We start from the raw sequence: 27803 nt of genomic DNA, 5'->3' as shown, positions 1-27803 counted from the left end.
ATTTGTACAATAAAACTTTATTTTTATCTTAAATATTGTGTAACTCTGCTCTGTGTACAAGTGCTCAGAGCAGAGGACATAAACTTTGTGTTTAATGAAGTTATAATGGTGTGTGCTAATTGTGTAATTAGTCTTTATTTGTTATTATTTCACTGAAGATCAGGCCACACTTAGGAACAATCCAATCAAGACTCGGAAGCTTCCAAATGGTATTTTCTCATTTTCATATCATTGAAGTCGCACTTCTTCTCCTTTTCTTCTGTGACGTAACATAATAAGTTAGCGTAGTCCATAATATCATATTGATGAAACTGAAATTTACGAGTTTTTATCCAATATTTTCATACAGCTTTCCAAGAATGCATACAGTGCCATCCTCATGTTCTTACAATACAATATGAGCCCACGTCCATTTTCTCAAACATTTTATTCTATTCCAGGTGAATGGATGGTTGATAACCTGGGACTCATTCTGGCAGTAATCATACATCAATAAAACTTTATTTAAAATAATTTACAGATGTAATAAACAACATCTCCCAGTTGTGCTGGCTGACAAAGTGTATGAACAGCAAACACCTCGATGTGCCCACACAGACCTTTCGTTGCTTGGCTCACGGTTTATTAAACACTTGTGTGAAGCAGTGAGGCTCACTTCACTGGAAGTGATTTTGTTTCCCATGGATCAAAAGTTAATGGCTGCTACTTCTGAAGTGGTAAATCAAGAAGAGGAACAATAAGATGTCATGACTGACTGATTGATTCTTTTCTTAATTCAGTCAGCTGCCATTTTACAGATCCAGTGTTTCAAGCGGCTGCAGTTGTGACTGTGTATCCAGTTTTTTTCCAACATGGCACAATCTCCATCAGGAACACTTTTATTCACCCTGCAAAGTAAACAAAAAAAATATATATATATAATCACTCACTATATATTTAACAGAAAAAAAATGTGACTGTAATGGTGCTTTGTCATTATTTAAAGTGAGTTTGTCAATTAAATCATTGATCCATTCTTCTATTGTCTGTACCCCTCTCTTAACCTAACCAGCTTCCGTTACAAGGCAAGAACCAATGCTGACCAAGAGTCAGTCTTCATGAATGTTACCAGTGGTGTGCAGTACACCAGTAGAAAGGAGACATTGGTTGAATTTTGTCAGCCAAGACAAATGTTTTCATATCGTCTTTACTGCAGTTTAGCACAAACTGGTTGACCAACCACAAGCTTCCCTTGGTAGGCAATCATCCAAATATTAAGATTGTGATTCATACTCACCCTGCCAAATAAACTTCATCTCAGGTGCTGACATCCGAGGTTTGATCCCCATAAGGAGATGCAAAAATCCGTATGCCTGATGAGCCCCAATTAGGGTGAAACACTTGTCGTATACTCCTTGAATTATTTGCTAGGTACTGTATAACATATCTACCAGTGTACGTATTCCTCCAATTATTAACAAAGGAGGGGGTCAATAGCAAGATTAAAAATCAAGTGTGATAACCCTACCCCTAACCCCTCCTTCACTTCATTAATACCTGGAGGACCATCCTCGGTCCAATTCAGGGGTGCAGGAAGCGGAGTCATATCCTGTCAGTATTGAGCATAAGATAGGGATCAGTCCTGGATGAGGTACCTCGTCTTTCACAAGTTTTACTCATGAACACACCCCAAAGTCGACAACGTAGAACCAACAATTACAACATTAGAGCAATCTGGACGAGAACAGGCCATTCAAACCAACAATTGGCTTTATCGTTCATAACCCAGTGGTAAAATTTGATTGAATGGCTGAAATTAGACTTTATAAAATAAACAATGGCGAACAGAATAAAGTAAACATTTACCAGTTTAAACTTATGTTCTTGGCTAATGTAGTGTAAGGGGGAAGTAACATTTTTAACTACTTCGAAAAGAGGTGTTAGATTTTGAAACAAGGCATATCAGAGTTTGAGATATTGATTGGGTTTTTCTGTTTTTAGTTGTTAGTGGTGGTGTTTTAAATACAAAGAGGACTGTTTCATTTATGTTAGGTAGATTGCCCAGAGGGGACTGGGCGGTCTCGTGGTCTGGAACCCCTACAGATTTTATTTTTTTTTTCTCCAGCTTTTGGAGTTTTGTTTTTTTTTCTGTCCACCCTGGCCATCGGACCTTATTTATTCTATGTTAATTAATGTTGACTTATGTTTATTTTTTATTGTGTCTTCTATTTTTCTGTTCATCTTGTAAAGCACTTTGAGCTACATTTTTTTTGTATGAAAATGTGCTATAGAAATAAATGTTGATTGATTGATGGATTGAACAAAGCTTGACATTCCTATCAATTTAATTCTTCTAAAATAACATCAAGATGGGTTTTGAAAATCCCTAAAGTCCTCCTGTCTGCTACACCATGTGATCTAACATTCATGTCTTTTGGATTTTGGGAAAAAAAAAAGACAGAGTAGCCTGAGGAAAACCTCAGTAGATACAGGAAGAACGTGCAAAGAGCACAAAGAGAGTGACCAGGCAGGACTTCCGAGCCAACGTTTAGGAGCTACCAGGCAGTTTATTTAAGTGACACTGCTGTCCCGAATTAAATTGATGGGGTTTTGTTTTCTTTTTGGTAATCAAGCTTTAAAAAATGTCAGCTATCATTAAACTCTTCACAGCCCAATTGATCAGATCTCTGTTTCCATCACCCATCTCATGTGGAGGCAGTGTAAAATCAATATAAGAAATTAGTTGAATTGATTTCTGAAGGTCTTGGTTTTACTAAAAAGGGAAGATTTCCACATGTCACACAGGACAGGACAGCACAAAAGACATGTGTGGACGTCTTTTGGTTTTGTAAGTGCCTGCCATTTTTCTGTGCAGTGCAGTCTTCTTTCACACAGACTGGAAGTAAATGTATAATGATGGAAGGGGTTGACTATAACGGCCATGACACCCCCTACACCCAGTTTAAACAATCGAAACTTTGTAATGAGATAAAGTATGTATCCGACCTGCCAAGAGTGAAGGGCTGATTGTCAGTCCACATCCATTCCTGCCCAGGATTTCTCCTCAGTCCGATCCAGAATGCCACAAAAGATCTGCACTGGAGAAGCAGAAAATTCTACAAATTAAAGACAAGATAAAAGTTACAAATGAATAGGGAGTTGTAATAAGTTTATATGTTTAATATGTCACTGTGCTCTGTACAAAAAATATTTTATAAATCCACTCAAATGTACAGCTAACACAAGGCCAGATTTAATACACAGGGGCTCATCATTTAGAACTGCCAGGCATGCATTAGAAGACAAGAAAGGGACAACTACGAAAATGGGCCTTGTACTGTCTGTGTGTGTCAGAGTCAGCATGACATTGTATCTTCTTTTCCTTGTTTGGAATGGCATGATTTATCTAAGGGCCTGCACATGGAGAAAGGGTATAAAGCCTTGGAACATTGCCCGGCACACCTTTGAAGCTGATGGACAGATGGGAGATACCGTCATCCACTCCTAAAAATCCTTCAGGCGCAGCGACGAAAATGGCGGACTGTATAAATCGAGATCCCACTTAGGTAATAGTCTTGTCATGACTTCCTTTGTCTGTTATGCCGCATAAATTGGCATTAAAGAAAGCTGTTATATTCTCCTATGTAATTTCTTAACACCGTATCACTAAGGGAGGAGTATCACATTTTAATAACAACAACAACATTTATTTATATAGCACATTTTCATACAAACAGTAGCTCAAAGTGCTTTACATATTAAAGAATAGAAAAATGAAAGACACAATTATAAAACAAAATAAATCAACATTAATTAACATCGAATAAGAGTAAGGTTCAATGGCCAGGGGGGACAGAAAAACAAAAAAACTCCAGACGGCTGGAGAAAAAATAAAATCTGTAGGCATAATATTATATCCATATAGTTTCAGGTTGCTTGAGATGCAGCAATTACAAAACAAACATATTTCCAGGGAGCTAGCGACTCCTAGTGGAAAACAGGAGTTCAAGCTGTTGTGTACCTGGAGTTCCAAAATACTTAATCCCAATAATGTTCCAAAGCACTTACAATAATAATGCCAGTTGGGGGTCAAGAAAAACTGGCTCAACGCAAAGAGGGCCATATTGGATCTTTATTAAAAAAAATTATTTATTTTACAAAAAGTTCCTTAGGCATAATAAAGTTCCATATAGCCCTAAAAAACATTCAGGAGTTACCAACAAGGCCAACACAAAGCAAAATAAAATCAAAGGCGTCAGTAAACTCATCACTCCCAAGCACGTTCACTATGAACCACCAGGAACTGTGGGAGACCCTCCAAATAACAGGGTGGAGAGCATTTACTGACAGTGATTGGCAGGTGGCCTAACCTCTTGGGGACCACCCACCCAGAAAACAAAAGACATAATACATGAAAAAACAATAACATTAAATAACACAAAAGCAACCATAAAACATAAAGTAAAGATTTGAACCCCAGCCAGGGGCCAAGCCCTGGCTGAAAGATAACAAGGGCACCTTTTTAAAGTGGGCTTTGTTCTGTATTTTAAAATGCCGTCAACTGATCTCACAGTGACATTTGAACAAATCAAAAAAATAAAATAAAGCGTATATAAGGTTTAGTAAATTCTTTCTCACCTTATATTTAGACTGCTAATTCAAACCTGTCTTAAATTAAATACTTATTTTATTGAAGAAAAAATACTAGCATTACTTAAAAAAATAAATAAATAAACACAGATTAGCATTGCTGTGTTAACTTTTTTTTAACAGTTTTGACCTTTGCTTCATTCACTTAAAGCGACACATCTGGTCAGCAGTGCTGTAAGGTACACACGCCATTCTGTTTCTAAAAGGGGAAAGTATTAGTTTGGATTAAAATAAAGGAGCACTTAAAAGAGCAGCTGGGCTGGTGTGACAATGAATGTTACAATATTATTTTTCTCTTTGTTCAAAGAAATTGTTATTTTGAATATAATGGTGAGTTTCATATCTCTACTTTGTGTTGAACAAGAATAAAACTAAGTAAATAAAACACAACAAATTATCAAATTTAGCTGTGCTTCAAGCAATAAGCATTAGCCCATGAAAAAAAAAAAATCCTGAGAAATGTGGGCTGACAACACAAAAGTGAAATCAGGATTTCAGGAGGAATGTGGAAAAAAAACACACAAATTCGAAAAACACTCAATTTCTGTTAAATCGCATGAACGCTGTGACTTAGAGACGGATTTAATTTCCGTCAGCAAAACATCAAACACAGCCGGTCACTCACCAGCTCTTCTGGGTGCGTAGCTATGACAAGACCTGCTCCCCGGGAGATGCAGTCGTCCTCACTCAAACTCCATGTGGTTTGATTGGTTGAAAGGTAGTAACAGTCCTTTTCGTACTGCACCCACATGTCAGGACAGCATTTACCTGAAAATTAAGGAACCTTTCATTTTTATTTCTTCTTGATGTGACATACATTCTCATGAACTAATGTATAATTAATAATGTGTTAATGTATCTTGAACTTCTATAAAAAAAACTACATTCCCCCCTTAGGACAAATAAAGTATCTCTCTATCTATCTATCTATCTATCTATCTATCTATCTATCTACCTATCTATCTATCTTACACAAACATATTAATCATAAAACCTACTGTATATCCCAGCATCATGAGAGATGCCTGCTTCTTTCAAGTCTCCAGTAAGTGCTGATTTAAACCCTTGCACTTTAATATTTTTTGTTCACAACTTTCATCTACCATTCTTACTTTATTCTACAACATATTTTTGGCCTAAGGATGCACAATGACATGCATTTTATTTACTGATGCCACACCAAGCATAATTGTGCACTGCACTAATTTTTCATTTTAGGATCTTTTTAACTGTAATGTACCACTGAGCATACATGACATGCATTCAAATCCACTTTGCCATTCAGTCGCCCCTGGTACTGATTTCACAACTGACCACTGTCTGATCCTGAATTCCAATTCAGCTTTATGGTACCCTTTACCATATCAACCACTGCTTTAATTTGGTTCTACACATTAAGTGCCGGTTTGGGTGGCTTTCTTTAAGAAGCTACTTCCATTTTTAGCAGAAAGAAAAAAAAACCAGCAAGAAAATCAAATTCTGGTAAGTAAATAGTAGATGATTAAATCAGTCCTTTCTAAAAAAACATATTTGAATGTCAGATAGATAAGTATTTAAAGCACTGACCTTTACTCCAGGTAAGTAGGACTGAAAAAGCTGCTCCAACAGCCAAGAGCAGACCACCGGCAAGTGAAACAATAGCAATGTTCAGCCATCTGTCTTTTTTTACTGCTGAAAACAAGATAATAATAATAACAGTAATAATAATACAGTAATAAACTTCAGACACAAACATACAACATGCACAGACATAATCAGATGGTAAATATTAGACATCAAGAACTGGCACCACAACACAAACTGGCCAACACATACAAACCAAGTTAGAAGTGCATGAAAATGCCACCCATGAATTAGACTGGGACAGAATTGGACTGAGAGACAAAACTATCTACCATAACAGAACAAACATAACACTGGTAGGCAAACGAGAATAAAATGACAGATGTTATTGACACTGCTATACCAAACACACACAAAGAAAATTCAGAAGAACTCAAAACTATCAGAGGGGATAAGCGGCTTGTAAAGAACGGACAAGGAGACGATCATTGAGCCTCTTTGTGGTATCCATCACTGGTGTCATCCCACATACACCACACAAAAGCAAACAGACATGATATATAAACCAATGGACAGACAAAAGAAATTTGATTTTTAGATTCCAACTACAGAAAGTAGCCATTTTAAATACAGGTCACATGGTGAGGAAATTCCTTAACAGAAACATACACACCACATAAAACTACCCTACATCTTGACTCATGCCCGATATAGTCGGTAAGAACTGGACTATCGCAGAAAATATTTTACGTGATAATACGTCCTTTGAGAAAGCATGGATTTGTTACAGATTTGTACACATTATAGAAAAAACATCCAGAGATATTTACATGAACTCTTTTACTGACATCTTTATCCAAGGTGGTTTATAACATCTGATATACAATTGATTATATTACTTTTGTTTTTCTTATTAGAGCACAGGCAGGTGAAGTGACTTGCTGAGGCTCACACAGTGTTAGTAGCAGGATATGAACCAACAACCTCTGAGTTTGACGTCCAAAGTGTTACCCACTACGCCAACAACATGAATGCTTAATTAAATAGTGACTCTGAATTGCCTTACCGTGTACTGTATGTGTGTGTCAGTGTGTCCTAGCACTGTCTTCACGACTGATTCTGGCCCTAACCCTAACCCTTAGCCTAACCCTAATTTCTTAGACCCTTCTTAAAAATATTCCGAATCATAATGAATATTGTGATGGATAGACTTTGACAGGAAAATACAGTGAGTGCAAACTTTAAAGTAATAAACAAAGTTGTTCATCCCTTACCTCTCGGCACTGTGCCTTCTTCTGACATTGTGGTCTGTGCCATGATATCTACAAAACACAAGGCAAATTGTAGCTTAGGCAACATAATTAGAATAACTCATAATGCAATGACGGTTGACAAGCAGCGGTGAAAATTTAAAAGAATACTTGAAAATGCAGGATAACAAGATGAGACCGGAGTGAAAAAATATTTTATTTAAGACTAGGGGGCTCCGCCCCCTGCTCGCTTCGCTTGCCCACCTCCAGGTTTGGTTAATTGGATATACAATTTAAAGAGATTGTTATTTTCATGGTGGCGCAGTGGTAAGGAGTAAGGAGACCTAGGTTTGCTTCCCTGTGTGGAGTTTGCATGGGTTTCCTCCCACAGTCCATGCAGGTTAGGTGCATTGGCGATCCAAGTGTATGTTTGGTGTGTGTGCCCGGGGGTTTGAGGGGACTGGGAGGTCTCTTGATCTGGAACCCCTACAGATTTTATTTTTTTCTCCAGCCTTTGGAGTTTTTTTTTTGTTTTTCTGTCCACCCTGGCCATCGGACCTTACTCTTATTCTATGTTAATTAATGTTGACTTGTTTATTTTTTATTGTGTCTTCTATTTTTCTATTCATTTTGTAAAGCACTTTGAGCTACATTTTTTTGTATGAATATGTGCTATATAAATAAATGTTGATTGATTGATTGATTGATTGTTTGTTGCCTTGCACCCTCTGTTGGCTGGTATTGGCTCCAGCAGACCCCCCCCATGACCCTGTAATTAGATATAATGGATGGATGGATGTTATTTTCATGGGAATTGTTACATACAGTATGCATTATTTTCACTTTTACTTTAAACCTTCAGTTAAAACAATATTTGGAATTAACTTTTCTTCAAGATCACATTGAATTTTGATTTCATGTTTGGACTTACGCAACGTATAACTGCACGAGAGTGAATTTAGTATCTTCATCTTTAATAAATTACACAAATTTTTTGAACGTTGGTCCCTGCTCTTTCTTCTTCGCTTAGTCATTGACATGTCTAGAACTTATAAACTTATTCCCCTGATAAAATGTATAAGAGCTGAGAGCGCAGGAACTGTGTCTGCCAAAAGCATTTACACAACTGAGAGGTTAGAAGACCGTGGTCTTGTTTGACGATGATTGTAAGTAAGGCTTCTCATGTTTAAAGTCTCCATCTCTATTTCAAAAAGTGTCTCCAAAAGTCACGTCTCGTCCCAAGGTTTTTTTATTATTATTATGAAAGAGAGATAAGGCAACTCTACAACATCTGAAAGGGCTTGAAAACCACCCATCAGAGTCTGTACAGTGTTGGAGGTACCGGTAATAGAAATTGATAAATGCTTAGACAAAGTTTTTTGTTTTTTTTTTAATTCTGACAAACTGGTGGTAACAGAACTGGAAGAAGGCTGCATCTGTATTTACATCCATTAGTGACCTGTTTTTGCTGCTAATTAACTTCTTTTGAATTAAATTTAATTGACTTGCTTTTGAAGACTCAGACCCCTTAGTTGTTTCGTTTTCCTTAATTAGCAGCCAAACAACAATGATATACAAAATGAGCCAAAACAACTGGTGTACATCATACAATATCTGAAAATAAAGAACGATGAAGGTGTCAGGAATGCTGATCTGCTCAGGACCCCAAGACATTTTAACAGGACTGCTTTCAGAACAGAGAACATCATCATCAATTTCAGAAATGTCTGCTACTGCACAATGATACCAGCAACAGGCCGTGGAATTAAAGAACGAGTTTAATGAACAACAAGACTCAGTGCCTAATGAAGCAACTGGTTGGAGTTTGAGACCCCGACTTGGTTGGTCTTCTTTCAGCTCACTCACTTCACATTTCATTTCTGTTTGGTTGCCATTTAAGGAAAGAAACAAAGCAATTCAGAGCAACAAATCCTAAAAAAACAAGTCAATTATAAAGAAACGAAAAGGAGTTAATTAGCAGCGAAACCTGGTCACCAATTAAGGAAAGTTTTAGAATGAAAACCTGCAGCCACTGCGGCCCTCCAGGACTGGAGTCTGAGACCACTGTGTTAAAGGAAGCACCAGAGTTTAAATGGGGACATCACTTTGAATTATTTGGATCAAGTAATGGAAACAGTTACAGGACGGTAGTGAGACCAGCTGTGTTATATGGGCTGGTGACGGTGGCACTGACCAGAAAGCAGGAGACAGAGCTGGAGGTAGCAGAGTTAAAGATGTTAAGATTTGCATTGGGTGTGATGAGGATGGACAGGATTAGAAATGACGACACTATTTTCATGTTTTTTATAGTCCTTTTAAGATCTTCTCCCCACATGTGTTGGAGGAAACAGAGCTGAGGCTCGCAAATGTTTATAACACCCCTCAGATGGTGAAAAGTTTCTATTTAAGGTTGAAAGACTTGCAAAAACGAAGGGGCACACTCTGCAAATGATCCCTTCCCACTCCTATGTGCATAGATGTATCCGGAGGGCATCATTTTCTTGAGCACTGTTTTATGTGTTGTCATTTATTTTTATTTTTTACACCTGGTGATGTCCAACTCAAAAATGCTGCACCAGTGTAATATTACAAATACTAGCATTGTGCACACAAATGTTTCTATGGTGTGAACACATGACAACATGACTTGTAATTTCATAGAAAATATGGTCAGTTTCTTCTCTTCATTTTGAGACTCAGACACGTTAACGTATCTCACCATTTTCCTATTGTTATCAACTTCCTTTTATACATAGAGTAGTTTGCACCTTTTTTTTTTCTGCGCTTTGGTGCATCAGTCTTTTTTTTTTTTTTGTCCAGAACTGTGGTGCTTTAACTTCCTGTAGTGGTTTCCAAGCTAGAGAGCCAGAATTGTAATCATCTTATTAAGGTATTATTGTCCTTAATATTCATCCATCCATTTGCCAAACTTGCTTATCCGGGCCAAGGTCATGGGGAAGCTGATGTCCATCCCAGCACAATAGATTAGCAATGCAGAAATATTTCCTGGATAGGGCAACCTCATTATTTCCATCTAATCTCTCTGTCAGTGAGTATCGTAAAGCAGGGGTTGCCACCTCCGGTCCTGGAGGACCACCGTAGCTGCAGGTTTTCATTCTAACCCTTTTCTTAATGAGTGACCTGTTTTTGCTGCAAATTAACTTTTGAACTAATTTTAATTGTCTTGCTCTTTAAGTCTCAGACCCCTTAATTGTTTGTTTTTTTCCCTTAATTAGCAGCCAAACAATAAGGAGATACAAAATGAGCCAAAACAACTGGTGTCCATCATACAATATCTAAAAATAAAGAATGATGAAGGTCTCGAGAATGTCTGTCTACCCAGGTACCCAAAACTGTTTTAACAGAGCTCTTAGAAAAGAGAAAATCAACAATTTCAGAAATGTCTGCTATTGCACCACAAGAGCAGCAACAAAGCCATGAAATTAAAGAACGAGTTTAATTAATGACAAGAACTGGCACCTCATTAAGCAGCTGGATGGAATGAAACTGGTTGGAGTTTGAGGCCCTGACTTAGTTGGTATTCTGTTGGTGCCCTCACTTCTCATTTCATTTCTGCTTGGGTGCCATTTAAGGAAAGAAATGAAGCAATTCAGAGGAACGATGAAGACATTCAGGCGAACAAATCTTAAAGCAATTCAATTGAAACTAATTCACAAGAAGTTAATTAGCAGCACAAACAGGGCACTCATTTAAAAAAAAAAGGGGCTAGAAGGAAATCCTGCAGCCATGCTGGTCATACAGGACCGGACTTGGCGACTCTTGTCACAAAGCATAATGAGAAAAGCTTCACATTAGAAACAATAACTTAAAGTACACAGGAGTTGCTAACTTTACCAATGTCTTGATGACCCCTCTTTCTAAAGGCCTGGCTGGCAATGTTCTGATAATTCCAGTATTCTAGTATCACTTCCCTTATTAACATTTAAAATTTAATAATAATAAAAAAATAAGGAAACTGTTTGAGGCAGAGATGTCTACCCTCAAAAGAGAAGACACAGCCACTGATTAAACCCTTTCTCCCTGTAGTTTTCCCCCTTCGTTGTATCTTATTAATGACAATTGAAAACAAGCAGAGCAGACACCCCTGAATCACGAAAAGGCTGCAACTACTTTAGCGTAAGACCCACATAATTAGTAAATAATGGATGAATGAAACAATTAGAACACCTGGAAAAGTAGAATGAAAATCAAGATGAAAATATTGTTAAAAAGAAAGACAAATACATTATGCCCATATATGTGCTTGGTACATTTTTAACTGGCAGACCAACCACATGCGTTACCTGGTAGGTAACCACCCATACAATCAGATCGGGACTCAGACAATGGATGCTATGAATGTAATTACTCCGATCTCCAGACTATCAAATAAATGAACCACATGCCGTGGTGCCCCCGAGCAGCCATGTGCCATGAGCGGGATTCAAACTTGGGTCCCTGCAATAATGTCTGGTAGATCGTCTGTCAAGTATTGCAGCTATACCTCGACTTATATGCGATATCCTTGGCGCAGCATAAAGGGGCTTTGTCTCTGATGTTGACGACTGAGGTTCGATCCCCATGAGGGGTGCAGTGGAGTTTGTACGCCTGATGAGCCCAAATAAGGGCGAAACACATGTCGCATACTCTGCATTATTTGACAGTAAACTATGTAACATATATATATATATATATATATATATATATATATATATATATATATATATTACCAAACTTAGTTTTCTAATTTCTATATTGTTCCCAAAAACACAGAATCTAGAAAATAACAGTTCATTTAATTAGCCGGGACTGAGTTTGGGAATGCCTGAATTAAACTGTAAATAGCAATGACAAATAATTTATATCACATAACATAAGCTATAATTGTCAATTATTAAAAAAATAATAAAAATAAAAGTAAGATTAAAATGTGCCAAACATGTTTCTGTCCGTTTTATATGCTATAATATTTAAATTAATATGTCAAATAAATATGTGTCTTTAATGGCATCTTGTACTGCAATTAATTTTTAAAAAATCTAGCTTAATCGTTTAATTTGAATATATGCAGAAACAAACAATCTCTTGAGTTATAGGAAAAAGAAAGTAATTCATTCAGGTTAGATGTGTGTTTTGCGTCATTTCTTTATTACTCTGTTTTTGTATATAGAGCTTCAGTAATTCTTATGCTATTATAATTAATTTTAATGAAATCTGATGAATCTGTCTGTTTCCAAGTGTTGCATGCTGTTTTCTGATATATTACAGATGAGGAAGACATATTTCATTTAATTTAGTTTAATAATTTCAGGTACTGAAGCACTGTGGTTTGATTTAAGGTAATTATTTCAAATAAGGAAGACAGACGTTTCAGCGTAAAGTCGTTCTTTTTACTAGTCGTGGCACCAGACAATGACAACATATTGAATGTTTAATAGGACATGTAAGTAAGAATTTCACTGTGTTCTGTACAACTGACAACAATGACCCTTGAAGCCTGTATTAGTTTATTTGTCTAGGCGTGTAGTGCTAGGAACTAAAATTTCAAACTTAGAGAGAGAAATAAAGATTCTTATTAAAAATGCCAGGTTTCTTCTTTGAATGTGGAAAATGATGGACTAGAAAACACATTTGTGCCTCATTAGAGTAGTTTTAGTTTACCTGCTTTACCTTTGGGTTATACATGGCACCAGAATCATTTCATAGGTCAATGGGAAATGACTTTATTGATGAGAGTATTCAGTGTGTGTTAGCCGTTGTTGCCTGACAACACCAATTACGCAGCATCACATTATAGGAGGGACAGAAAAATAAGTATAATATAATAAGTATTGGATTTTTGCCTTGAAAGGACTCAGGACTTGTAGACAATAAAGGGAACAACATTTAAGAATGGTTTGAGAACAGGCAGAATGGTCAAAAGAGAAAGGCAAGAAAATAACCAAAACAAAGCAAGTAAAGTAAAAAGTTCGCAACACGTTTATAATCTTTTCCCTATACAACTATTCAAGGCTGTTATCCATATTGTTGAACAAAGAAGTGACCATAGCAGCATTTTCAAAAGATTTGCAGTGAAAAGGTCCTTCAATCGTGGGACAGCAACAGGTTGTCATTACTGACAATTAAATATCCACAGCAACAGGGAAAAACTTAAGATGGCACCAAACTTGATAAATGGCATCAAATGGCAGTGTGATGATTTTGCCACCAACACAAAAATAAAAATGAACATAAAAAAAAAATGTGCAAAATGTTGAAATTAAATCACAAGGTTCAAAAACTAATATTTACAATCAAATGGATCATTCGCCTTCTTGTAGTGGGCTTCCTTAGCCAATGTCAAAACTCTTGTTCTCTCTTTTCAGTTTAGGGGTTTGGTGTTTAGGGTTTTATTATTTTCTGTATTTTGAGTCTGTCTACCTTTTAGTGTTTTTTTTTTTGCTTGTGTTTTCTGACTTAATGGTTTATATCAAAGCAAATAAAGCATTACTATTTATTTATTTTAATTTAATTGTTTATTGATACTGCGGTGGGATTTGTTTCTGCCTTGCGCCCTGTGTTGGCTGCGATTGGCTCCAGAAGACCCCCGTGACCCTGTGTTAGGACATAGCGGGTTGGAGAATGGCTGAGTGACTGACTGTTTATCAGTACCTATTAATTTGTCCTTTTAATGGATCCTCATTTCCACTTCAGTGCTTGTCACTGGTTGGGTGTGACAAGAGCTTGTCTTGATATCAGAAGGTTGCACTGCCTAAGCTTCTGCCTCTTGATTAAGTGCACATCAGAAAATGCGTCTTCAATTCAGTGCTAAGGCTCGTTCATCCTGTGGCAGCGTTCAACTGTTAATCTGGTGTGGTATGGAGTGCGGCATAAAATGTAAGATAAGTCACATCCTGTTTTTTTAATAAGGTCAAGGACTTTGGAAAATATTTTGAATGCTATCACAATACAGATAAAAGCATCAAGTGTGGTTAATATTTTGTGTTATGTGATTCACTTTTTTAACAGTGTTGATCTGTGCTGTTGTTAAATATGAAAAAATATTCAAAACCTCAAGATTTACAGGTTAAGACCTTATAGTTCAGCTGATTTTGAATCTCCCAAAGCAATCTTTTCCTTTACAAAGATTGTGGATTTTTTTTTTGTCATGAAAAGAGCTTTAAGCTCCATAGAAACGAGTCTTAAATTCCTTGTTGTGTCATGCGAAACAAGTCTGAAACTCATATGAACCATTGTGAATTTTCTCTGAGCTGTTTGACATTTTTGATAATTATTTATAAAGATGAACTCAGTTGTTCATTGTTGTGGTCAGTTCATACAGTATATCTTTAAACATTTGTGAGATGTACGGCTCTTGATATTTACCTATTTATATCATGGATACATTATGTTCTGCTGTGGTCAACAAGTATAATACCCTAAGCTTAAAATAAAAATGAAAAACTGACCAATGCATATAAAGTTACTGAGCTACTATGAATGCTGTAACAATAGATTAGATTAGATTAGATTATTTATTTATAAAAGCACATTTTAAAACAACAGAGGTTGTGCCGAAGTGCTGCACAAAAAAAGCATTAAAATAAACACAATACAAACAATCATGAAAAAGCAGATTAATAAAACAACTAATTATAACGTCCACCACAATCCCATCATACACAGTGAAAGACAGAAGAAAACAAGGAGGTCTTAAGCCGACTTTTAAAAACCTCGATAGACGATGAAGACCTGATGTGAAAAGGCAAAGTCATTCCAAAGCCGAGGAGCAACAACTGAAAAAGCTCAGTAACAATACAAACAATACAAACCAGAGAACAATAAGTAATCTGCACGCCACCCCAAGCACTGATATACTGTATGAAGTGTTCGAAAGTCCATTTGATTCAAATAGTTGTTAAATAATCCAACTATCCCATCTTTTGCATTTCAGTTTTATTGTGGGATACCTGATATGAATGTGATAGATAGATAGATAGATAGATAGATAGATAGATAGATAGATAGATAGATAGATAGATAGATATGGATTTTATTATAATAGGCAGGATATAATAGATAGATAGATAGATAGATAGATAGATAGATAGATAGATAGATAGATATGGATTTTATTATAATAGGCAGGGATAGATAGATAGATAGATAGATAGATAGATAGATAGATAGATAGATAGATATGGATTTTATTATCAATCAATCAATCAATCAACATTTATTTATATAGCACATATTCATACAAAAAAAATGTAGCTCAAAGTGCTTTACAAAATGAATAGAAAAATAGAAGACACAATAAAAGATAAACATAAGTCAACATTAATTAACATAGAATAAGAGTAAGGTCTGATGGCCAGGGTGGACAGAAAAAACAAAAAAAAAACTCCAAAGGCTGGAGAAAAAAATAAATAAAATCAATTATAATAGGCAGGGATAGATAGATAGATAGATAGATAGATAGATAGATAGATAGATAGATAGATAGATAGATAGATAGATAGATGTGTAGCTTTATTTAAATGAAAATGGAATGATTGATTATTGGATTCATTGCTTCATAGTGAAAAACAAAAATAAAATCTGCAATAATGAAAAAAAATTCAAAATAAAGTAATAGAAAATAATGTGAAGTTTACGCGGAAATTTGCTGCTTTCCGTCCAGCTGTAAAAGGGTGCATTTAAGCTTTATTGGTGTCACATTTTGTCCTACAGAAGAGTGGAATTTTTTTTTTGTTTTTTTAAATGACATATAAATATATCAGGTTAAAAATGTACGTGAGAAAAGCCTGGGTATCCTGCTCGATTTGAATGAATGGACTCCGGCAGTGAGCTCCATAACATTTCCAGGAAAATTTTGCATTATTTTTCGAAGAAAGAATGGGCTGTATTTCTATTTTTCCAATTGTATTACATTGTTTGATGTTCAAAACATTGTTTAGATATCTGAACTCTTGTGAATTTACGATGGTCTTTATAAGAGTTTTGAATATTATTTTGAATAGTACGTAATTCTAATTATACGAGTTCACATATGAATACTCTCTAATGTAGTATATATATCAAAAGGGTGGAAAATACTGCACAAAAAGAAACCAGAGCAAGACTTGGAAGAGCATGCAGTGAATTTGGACGACTTCAGCCCATCTGGAAGTCCAGACAGTACAGCCTGAGAGCAAAGGTCAGACTTTATAACAGCCATGTCAAACCTGTTCTTTTGTATTGCTCTGAATGCTGGAGGCATGTTGTAAAGGGGGGAATTGTGGATGTGGATGTCTCGTGAAGATCTGTCGTATCTTCTGGCCTGAGAAGATCTCTAATGAAGACCTTTACAAGAAAACTAAGAGCCAGAGTGTGGTGTTGGAGATCAAGTGCCAAAGAATGTCCTCAGAATGGATCAGAACCTGAGGCGCCAAGCTCTGAGATGCCATCTAGAAAGCTCAGATAAGACTGGCCTGCGACAACCTGGATAAGTGAGCTGAAGCAGGTGGACCTAACATGGGGTGAAAGAAAACACGTAGCTCAAGACAGAACCAAACAGTGTTAAATCGCCGATGCCTTATGCGTCGTTTGACATGAAGAGGATTCATAAAAGAAAATAATTGGTAGGGTATTGCTGTGGCTAGGACACTAATTACGTTTCAGAATGAAACATAGCCTGTGGTGGTCCGAGGTACAAACAGGCAATCTGTGCAAAATTTGGTAGAGATTTTGGTGTAGAGAGGTTCAGTAGTGTGAATTTACATTACAGACAAACAAAAGCTGGGGTACCCGGCATTGTTCGGGGTGGAGACGCCAACTAAATTTTGAAATGATGCAGAGCCTATGGTCTCTCCCTGTATAAATAGGTAATCGGTGCAAAATTTGTCTGGTGTGGATTTGTATACCAACAAAACACAGAAGGGGCACCTGGCACTGCCCAGGCTGAGAGCATCAATTAAGGTTTGGCACAAAACATAACCTATGGCACTCCTTTGTACAAATAGAGATTCTGTTCAACGTTTGATGGTTAGAAAGCAAGGGTACCTGAAATTCCACAGAGAAGAGGCACTGGCTAAATTTTGGAATGAAACGTAGTCTATGATAAATAGATTTGCATAAATACCAGTTGGGGTACCTGGCGCTGGGTTGGGCCACCAAAAAAAACTTTGACATGAAATGTAGCCTATGGTGTTTCCCTATACAAATGGTAATCGGGGCAAAATTTGATGAAGAGAAGGGTTTAATAAAGGGGTTTTGAGGTACCTGGCACTGCCCGGGAAGGGGGCACTGACTACATAGCCTGTACAAATGAGAAATCTGTGCAACATCTGATGAAAATAGGATCAATAGTGTGGATTTCTATACCGGACAAACACTTATGCAGATTTCAATATTTGATTGTTTAAATATACTGTAATGTCTGGTTATAGTAACATAAATACATAATTTTACCAATTTCATATGTTAAAGATAGAGCCCAAAACTTGGGTAAACTTAGTGTTACCCAGGTAAAGCTCACATTATCCAAAGAGAAGTTAGAAATATTGCAAGCTTTACCCGGGTAATGCTAGGTTTATCCAATTTTCTGGCTCTATCTGTAACACATATCACAAACCAATGCTTCCAGAGTGGCATGGTGATGCAGTGGCCAGTCCTTCCTTCCTCCCTCCCTCCCGAATTCTGTGCCTGGCTATTTTCCGACTGGAGTCTGCACAGTGTCCTCTGTGCATATGTGGATTTTCCTCCAGGTTCTTTGATTTTTCTCCCACATTCCCATCGATGTACAAGGCAAATTGCTTGATGACTCTAAACTGTCCAACTGACATTCTGTCCAAGGCTATTTCCTGTATATGCCCGATGATACCAGAATAAATGCTGCCAACCGTACAAACATGAATTAGCTATTAGAATATTGCTATTCGTGTTATATTTCTGTTGTCTAAGCTGATTCGTTTTACAAATATCGTGTGTGCAAAATATGTCACATTGTTGACAACAGATATTAAAATTAGATCAAATAAAATCTCCTTGCCTATATGTTACTATACATTTGTGTCAAGTCTTTCCTACTGTAGGCGTGAAATCTTTACTTTAGATTTACTTAAATCTTTACTTCAGATGCCTTGTTGATTTAAGGCTTCCAGCACAACACATCAGCACATTTATGTCCAGAAAGCAACAGCTCCAGTTTCGCTACAGCAGTCATCACAAAGCCTCAAGCAACTTATTTTAACATTTCGTGAGATTCTCTTACAGACTAATAGAGAAAGCATTTCTTAGCTGTTCATCTCCAAATTCCTCCTTTATGCACATTTTCTACTCGTTCTCATCCTTAGTAGTTTTCACTTTTGTTTTGTTTCTGTTTTTAGCCCATCCACATGAGTTAAATGAGATAAAATGTTACCTGGCTCTTCATTTTCGCCCGTGCGATCCTGACCAATCCTTGAAAGGGTGATCACCGTGTATGTAGTGTCCTCAGCCATGAAGCAACAGAGAGAGAGAGAGAGAGAGAAACAGCTGGGAGGAAGACGAGGAGCTTATGAATGACAGCACCAATATGACGACCGCCTTAAGCACCAAGTTCAGGAAATGTGGTCGTGTGTAGGTGAAGGCAGTGCTCGGTGTTCAGAAGCTCACGTAATAAGTCTGCAGTAAACCAAGCACCTTTCAAACCACACTTATATACCACACTGATTGAGCTGTTGACCCAAAAAAATGGGTCAAGTTATCCCAAAGTCTTAAGGGTTTTTTATTTAAGTATTCTGATTTTTCGAATGCACCCCAAAGGTTAGTTTTTGACTATAAATGAGTAGCATATGAATAAGTGTAGGTGTTTGCTTTGTGGTGGGTTTCTACATTGCCCCTATTTCTCTCATAAGGATGGGTATCGGCTCCCCTCAACCCTGAACTTAATATGGGGGAGTAAATGAATGGATAGATGGATTCAAAATGTCCATTTGTTTTCTTGGTACACATGCAACACAAATTGGACTTTACATATTAACTTAGTTTTATTGTGAACTTGTGTTTGATTTTTTACTACAGAAAGGAGCATAATATAATGTGAATGGGCTTGTATTTCCTTCTTCCCCCTTTCCCAGGTGGAGACCACCAACTGTCAGTAATATATTCAAATTACTGGTTTTTGCCTCCAAAATGTTAGCACTATACCCGCTAGACAAAACTGGCAGCACTGTGAGGGTGATGATAACATTCAGTACCATCCAGCTGTTCTTCTCATTGGGTGAACTCAGAGATATGCAGGTGGATGAGCCTATGGGATCCTGACTATCTGTCAGGCAGATTTATTTAACATTGGCAGATATAAGTCTAAGCCTAAATAACTCTTACCTATCTGTTCCTCAAGTCATTTCCTAAAACAACTATGTAATAGTTGTGCCCCCTCAATTGGTGGATTGCATTTTCAATGACAGGTTTTCGCTTGTCTATCATAAGACATATCTCAAAATGGAACCCACTTCTAAGGGTACCTGTGGTTGCCCATTGCACAAATTCTTCATTTGGACCACTGTGTTATTCTAGAAGCACTCAATTATTGCTACTCCTGTACTCCGTGAGCCCATCGTGCTCATTGGGTGAACTCAGAGATACGCAGGTGGATGAGCCTATGGGGTCCTAGATAATGAACTATCTGTCAGGCAGACTGCAGTTGGTGAGACTCAAGAACAGACAACAGATCCCTGGAGCACCACAAGGAACATTTGTGTCTCTTGTTCTCTTCACTCCTCCGATTATAAATATAACAGCAGGTCAAGTCAATTGCAGAAACTCTCAGATGATTCTGCACTTATGGGGTGAATTAATGAAGGGGATGAGACAGAGGAGAGGGTTAGGGTTGGTATAGAAAGAGTTGTCTGCAACTCACATCAGCAAACCAAGGAACTGCTTATTGACTTTCAACGCACCAAAGAGCTTTACACGCGGTGGTACACTGCTACAGGTACTTAGGGGTCCACATTAATGATAGCTTGGACTCGTCTCAGAACACAAAGAAACTATAGAAGTAAGGGCAGAGCAGACTCTTTTGTTCTTAGGTGACTTTAATGTGGGAAGTGATATCCTTCACATCTTCTACAACTCTGTGATAGTCATTGTGATTTTATGCACTGTACTGTGCTCGTTACATCATTTCAAGAAAGGCCCACCTTGTCAAAAAGCTAATTAAAAAGTGCAGACTCAGTTATAGGACACACTCTGGATACCCAGCAGGTAGGAGTAGAGGAGAGGATGATAACAAGAGTTCCTTTATGACAAATGTTGTGCATCTTCTCTCTGACACACTAACACTGAGGACTTTCAGCCATTTAATCATTCAGCAGGGGCATGCCTCTAACACAACTGGGGGTCCTTAATACTAACAGCTGTATAGCACCTCACTGTGGGTGGGACAGCCAAGTCGGAGGTTTTCTTCATTTTAGCCATTTTGTTGTGTATTTGAAAGGGGCTTGTTGTTTGAAATAGTATAGCAATACAATATTTATTCTCTTATTTTAAATTTTGATAAAAAGCCAAATTTCCACCAGGCATAAACAGTGCTACCTATCTGTCTGTTGTCAAGCATGTGATATTAGGACATGTCTAACGGGGACATTTTTGTTAGATATTACAGGGATGGATTGTAACACAATCTCTAACCCAAATTCCGTTTGCCCTAAAGTGGAGGACAATCCAGAGGACCACTGATATCACTTCCACCAAGAACACTGATCAGCCCACCCCTTTCCACTTTAGCTCCGCTATTTAAAGCCCCAGCAGCAGGAAGTCCTTGTCACTCTAGATCCTGCCTTCATTTAAGACCACTTTTTTCGATATCACATTGATACGGACATATTTCTTCCACGCCTAAAATTAACACCTATTTCAACATGGACGTTAAATGGCGTTACCCACTGGTACCTCAAATCTTTATCCTATTATTTTTTATTATTTTATACTATCTATCTATAACAGTGTGCAACAATAATAATAAGCTGTGTTTCACGGTGGAAGATCGTGCAGCGAACAAATCTTCATCCTCCGGAATATCGTGGAACAGTGCAGTGCATCAAATACCATCGATTTTATCGACTTCAAGAAAGCTTTCAACAGCGTTCACTGGAAATCACTCTTGCAGATCCGGCGCTATTGTAACGTACAAACAGTCTTCAAGAATTTATACCTGCACTCATGCTGATGTTTCAAGACATCAAGACAAAGTCCAGAAACACTGTCTTCTCTGAAATAGTCACTGGCATTTTTTCAGGGCTGCATTACTACAACTACGTCAAGCAACAAGGAGAATAGTGAATGGCATCCACAGGAATGATTGTAACCATCTGTGCGATCTTCTCCAACGATATCACTTTGATCAAAAAAAAATGACAAGGAACTCATGGATGTCAAAAGGGAAGCAAACAAAATTGGCCTTAGAATAAGTGTAGAAATATCAAAGATCATGTACATTGGTGAAATGGAATCACAGTTGGAACAAAAAGGCTAGAGGAAGTGAAAAAGTTTACAAACTCGGTCAGCATCACGTGCGAAACCAATGTGAAGTGTCTAATTGGAAAGTGGTCAGCTGTTTTCCAGAAAATATGGAACATTTAGTCTTTGCCGACAATCTCCCTTAAGATCTTTGCCTCAATTGTGATCCCAACGGCCATTTACGTGAGCAAAACCTGGAAGATGACGGCTGCCATCACAAAGAAGTTCAACATGTTCCAGCAGTGCTGTTTCCGATAAACATTGAAGATCAGATATTTTGACCACATCTCCAATCAAGAGGTGTCCTGAAGAAACTTCCACATCACAGTTGCCCAAAGATGACTACACTGGTTTGGTCACATCCTTCGAATGGAGGACCACTGAATCCCCAAAGTGACCTTGGGATGGACACCTCCAGGAATGAAACATCACCTAGGACTCCCTTTGCACACATGAAGATGCACATTCAACCTGAAGATCCTGGATGTCACATGAGATGAAGCCAGATGCTGCAATCAACCAAAAACGATGGGCGGAACTTATTGCCTGATACACTAGTTAGCATTGGCGGATATAAGTCTAAGCCTAAGTAACTCTTATCCAATTGTTCCTCGAGCCATTTACCTAGAACAGCTACGTAATAGTTGTGCCCCCTCAATTGGTGGGTTGCATGTTCAATGACAGGTTTTCGCTTATCTGTCAAAAGGCATATCTCTAAATGGAACCCACTTCTAAGGGTACCTGTGGTTCCCCACAAATTCTTCATTTGGACCACTGTGTTATTCTAGAAGCACTCAATTACTGCTGCTCCTGCATTCCGCGCACCCATCATGCTTCCCTTTCCCGAACAACAGCTAATCATGCATGTTAGAGTGGAATCAAACTGCAATCATATTGAATACCTTATTTTTTTAAATTATATTACTTTTCTGACTAAGAAGTTCATAATTAGGGAATTCTGACAAATTACAACTAATTAAACGTAATACAATGAAAGCGTTTCCATCATGAACAACTGTATCAGGGGTGTCAATCTTGGAGGGCCACAGTGACTGAAGGTTTTCATTCCAGACTCTGTTTTAGTTGATATCCGATTACTTCCACAAATTTTAACTCGCTTCCTTTGTTTTAGTTTTAATTGAGTTGTTTTTTCAGATTGTGCAACAAGCGTGGGAACTAAGCAGTCAGACCACCGAAGATTGGCGTGGGTCTGTTATTTTGCTGGGTCTCTTCAGGAGGTAAGCGCACTGGTGTGTGGTGCAGACCTCCTTGTGCATCACCAGGTCCCTCTGCTGCGCTGCCTGACTCAGTGACACACCAAAGTGTGACCACAGCTCATTGGCTCTCACCTCTGCAAAGCTGCAGCTATGGTTCTCTCACACGTTGTTCACTTCCTTTGAAGACTCATAGCAGTTAGTCTGACAAATCTCAATCAAATAGACTCTTACATTTATATTATTAAACTTGCCTGGGTATTCTGGTATCTACTCTCTTATAACCCCTGGCAGTAACACATGCACTCAGGAACATACTGCAGAATTTCTAGGGTTCGATTCTCTAAGCCCCTGCTAAATGGTGGTCTTGCTGTCAATACAAGAAACCAAAAAAAACAACAAAACAACACAAAGAAAGCACTTTAGTACCATTATATAACAGAATACAGGAAGAGGAAATGCAGTGTCTCTATTGAAGGAGTGAACAGTGGAGAGTCTAATGACTCACTTTAACAAAGAACGGCTGATCTTGGAGGGAAATTCTTCAAAATAAAGAAAAAAAAATCTATACTAGTTCACGGGATAGGCACAAGGTACAAAGATTAGAGTGGAGGATACAATTATCCATCTGCTCCGCGAGGCTTATTGTTACCTGGACAAAGCTGGCCACACTGTGAGGATGATGTTTTTTGATTTCTCCAGTGTCTTACATACCTTCTAGCATTCTCTGTTAAGGGGTAAACTCAGAGATATGTAGATGGATGAGCCTGTGGTGTCCTGGATAACTCACTATCTGTCTGGCAGACCACAGTTTGTGAGACTCTAGGACTGTGTCTATGATACGGATGTGATTTGGAAGGAACAGTCCTGTTTTTGGGGCTGACAGAATCATAAGCTCTTTGGCAATGTAGAGAGCTGGGCCCCTGTTTTGATAGCAATACAGAAACATACATAGGCATCAGAAACATTGCAGGCCTCTCTGCTCCTGGGGCCCTCGGCCAGTGCCCCTTGTGCGTATACATTAAGACAACCCTATGGCTATCTCCTTTTCTGTTCACTCTAGATAGTTCTATCTATCTATCTATCTATCTATCTATCTATCTATCTATCTATCTATCTATCCTGTTCTGTTTTAAACTGTCATCCTCCTGTCCATTTTTGTGTCTGCTGACTTCAAATCAGGGTTGGGATTTAGGCAGTAACCATCACAGTGATCTGGTCTATTAGGGGGGCACATCCACACTCACACAAGGTCAGTTTCGAGCTACCAGTCAATCTATACCGCTCTTCCTTTGGGTTGTGTGATGAAAGCTAATGTGTTCAACAGGATCATGGGATATCCTATTGAACTAATGCTGAAATAAGAGATTTTGCATTGTCTTATGTTTAGATCAAGACAGAAGAGCCATCAAGATAGCAGTGTTCTTGGGTTTGACGTGTCTTTCACTATATTAAAAGAACAAACGGAAACTATACTGAGAAGAAGAAGAAGAAAGCATCACATTTATTTAGCACTTTTCTCACAACTTCAAGTGCTTTAAATAGACAGTTGGGGAGCCACTTCAACTGCCACCAATGTGCAGCATCCAACTGGATGATGTGACAGCAGACATTCTTATGCCAGTATAGTCACTTTACATATTCACTTTCCATCGCTTATCCTAAACCAGGTTGCTGGGGCAAACAGTCTCAGCAGTGAAGACCACACGTCTCTTTCCCTAGCCACACTTGCCACCTCGTAAAGTGGGATTCCAATGTGTCCCCATATCATCTGGGAGATATAAAGGGATGAAGGAGTGAAAGAGATAATTAGCCAATTAGGGACAAGAGATGATTAGGAGGCCAGAATGACTAGGCCTGAGTGGGCAGTTTAGCCAGGACATCAAGATGAATAAAAATCTTGCCCCTTTAATTTACCTTTTTATAATTCTGTATCAGAAACATCAGAAACACAAGCACATCTTCTGGTTGCACTCTGTATCACAAAAGATTATGTGTGATGCTGCTCAGAAGTACAAGGTGGAGTGGCTTTTGCCTGCAGATTGCATGTTGGGCGTGTGATTTTTCTGATGCACATCCTGACAGCATTCTACATTTAGGGTTAGGGTTGCATCCACTGAACAGGATCATTCTATCTATCTATCTATCTATCTATCTATCTATCTATCTATCTATCTATCTATCTATCTATCTATCTATCTATCTATCTATCCATCTTTAGCTAATTGATTGTATATGGTAAAAGAGTAAAATTTTTGATTTTCCAACCAGTGAGCCCCCTGATTGCCACCTTCATAAAAAACACTGTCATGAATGTGCGCCTCTGGACTACCCTCCAGGCTTTGAAGAGGTAAGTTAGTTCCACCCTGGGACAAGAGGAGGTGCTAATGCTAACAGCATCTTCTGTGTTACTCGTAACACTGAGAAACACTCAATGAGAAGTCCTGTCCCTTCCCACAATGCCCTGAGAAGGCTCCGTCCCTACCAGCACCGACTATAAAGGAGAGCCACAACTGAAAGCTGGTACCGGATATTTACCAAACAATCAAGAAGGACAGAGCCCCAGCTCCTTTTTTTAAAGTTTAAGGCTGACTTTTCTATTAGCCAATTATTTTTGTTTTCATTATAAAGGGTGACCCCAGCTGGTCCTCATACCTTGGGCCTGCATACCCTGGTCTGCTTTCCTGGCAATGTTACCCTAGTAAAAAAGAAGAGGTCACCAATGAAAGTGTAAGCATACCCCCAAAAAAGCAAAAACTGGTAGCAACTATCTACAGAGATGATCTACTGACACCAAACAGTAGTATTTGCCGGACTTGGATCAAGATACCAGACAAACTAACTTAACTTAATAAATCTGGATGTTTACCTCCTAAATTCACTTTCGGAACTTTTTAAACTTGTTTTTCTTGCCGTTTATAACTTTTAGCATTCTAAGAGTGATTTCATTACGATTCCATTTTGTGTTAGGACCACCAACATTTTATGCTTGCTTTAGTTTATAGCAACATCACTCAGTGCCAGCCACACAAATAGGAAGAGACTTGACATGTGACTTTGTTCTCACATCCCACCTATTTAAGATGCTGGTGCATAATGCTCAGTATCCAAAACTACTATTGGACCCAGCATTTGCACAAGGAAATCTGTCTTGACGTAACACGATGCCTGTCCTACCGTGGTTATTTTAGAGAAACTGGCCTAGACTGGCCTAGTTCTTCCTTTAATCAGACCTGACCTGCCTCATGTCTTCTTTCCTGTGGTCTGTAGTTTTTTGTCTTCCCAGAATGGTAGAAGGTTTACTTACCTTGAGGTGCCTGCAGTAACCTGTGAAGTTGTTTTTTGGTTTTTCCCCTTTCACTCTTTCATCTGTACTTCCTTGTGAGACTGAGTTCAATCTGCTATGGTGTTGACGTGTCTTGTTGTGTAGCACAAAGCTCCAATGACTGTTAGCCTCAGATGGAGAGTCTGTTAGTGAGATTTTGCTTTTTTGAGGACGCTGATTCTCTAATTGCAGACCTGGACGTGCACTCCGCTGTTGGGCCTCATAGGTGATTGACCACATGTATGGAAATTTAAGTGAATGCCCTGCCCCTACTCATCCACAGCTGCCCACGCCTACACATCGACACATATCTCAGTCTGTTAGAGGTGTAAAGTTCTTCTGAAGTGAAGTACGTGCAGATAGCCAGTCTTTGACATCCTGTGATAAGAGCATTAGAACAAAGCCAAGGCTCATGGTACTTCATTTGTTGTAGGAGGCATTACCAACCTGATGTTTTCTGCTTCTAAAACTGGCAACATACAACAATGTCCCCTCTTTAACAATCAAATAAGTCATTTTCATAATAAAGTACTTGAATGTGTAAGGCTGACCTCTGCTTCAACTTGCACTTCCACATGAGTACTTGTTATGGGATTTTAATGAATTTATTCTGAACTCTCACACACCATGTGTCTCTCAGCTCTGAGTTGATGTTTCTGATTCAAAAGGAATTATTTTATTTTATTTACAGTGTGCAATTGATGTTCAAAAATTTTCCATACTTTTTATAAAAAACTCCATTTATTAAGAGTTTCAAAAACAAATGACATCACTTTTCTACATAGTCATCTTCTTTTTTTCCCCAGCATTGTACCAATTGTTTAACGACCAATTACTACTTCTCCTGCCTTCACCATTTCCAACGAACATACAAAAGTGCGGAAACTTTTTCAACGTCCCTATATCCTAGTTCCACTGCTCTTTTCGATTTCCATGCTTCTGTTAGGTCAGATTATCTCGTGGCATAACGTAAGCTACCATAGCCATGCTGTTGACACACAACTGTATTTATCAATAGTGCCTGATGACCCTGACTCTCCTGGTTCACTGACACAATGTCTTACTTGTGTTTCTGAATGGATGAGTAGTCACTTTCTTAAACTAAATAAGGAGAAAACAGAAATTTGAATGAATGGAAAAAATAGAATATGATGAGGGTATTAGAAATAAACTTGATCCCTTAGGATTAAAAGTGAAGATGGAGGTAAAGAATTTAGGGCTATTGAAAGAGGCTGAGAAATGAGTTCATGCCTTTGTTTTCAGTCGGCTAGATTACTGTAACATTAACCCCTTTAGGACCACCCAAAAAAGACATCAATCGATTGCAACAAGTGCAGAATGCAGCTGCTAGAATCTTAA

The 27803-nt window shown here is 38.1% G+C and overlaps 1 protein-coding gene across 4 annotated transcripts; it reads right to left on the bottom strand.

Moving 5' to 3' along the window:
- Positions 1–18: 18 nt before the first annotated feature.
- Positions 19–26660, bottom strand: LOC120536692 (killer cell lectin-like receptor subfamily G member 1). 4 transcript variants are annotated; one of them, XM_039765136.1, is made up of 6 exons: positions 18826–18938; positions 7467–7514; positions 6196–6300; positions 5255–5397; positions 2986–3077; positions 19–887 (listed from the first exon to the last, which is right to left on the bottom strand). In XM_039765136.1, the coding sequence occupies exons 1-6, from the start codon at positions 18902–18904 to the stop codon at positions 776–778; spliced, it is 579 nt and encodes a 192-aa protein (XP_039621070.1). In that variant the 5' UTR covers positions 18905–18938; the 3' UTR covers positions 19–775. The 4 variants fall into 4 exon arrangements, with proteins under 4 accessions (XP_039621070.1, XP_039621069.1, XP_039621068.1 ...); XM_039765135.1 differs by having other exon boundaries at positions 20–887; positions 2986–3095; positions 6196–6297; XM_039765134.1 differs by having other exon boundaries at positions 21–887; positions 2986–3095.
- Positions 26661–27803: the final 1143 nt, after the last annotated feature.

Source organism: Polypterus senegalus, chromosome 10, assembly GCF_016835505.1.
Source record: "Polypterus senegalus isolate Bchr_013 chromosome 10, ASM1683550v1, whole genome shotgun sequence".
In the NCBI taxonomy this organism is placed as follows: Eukaryota; Metazoa; Chordata; class Cladistia; order Polypteriformes; family Polypteridae; genus Polypterus; species Polypterus senegalus.
This window is presented reverse-complemented; position numbering and strand designations above follow the sequence as displayed.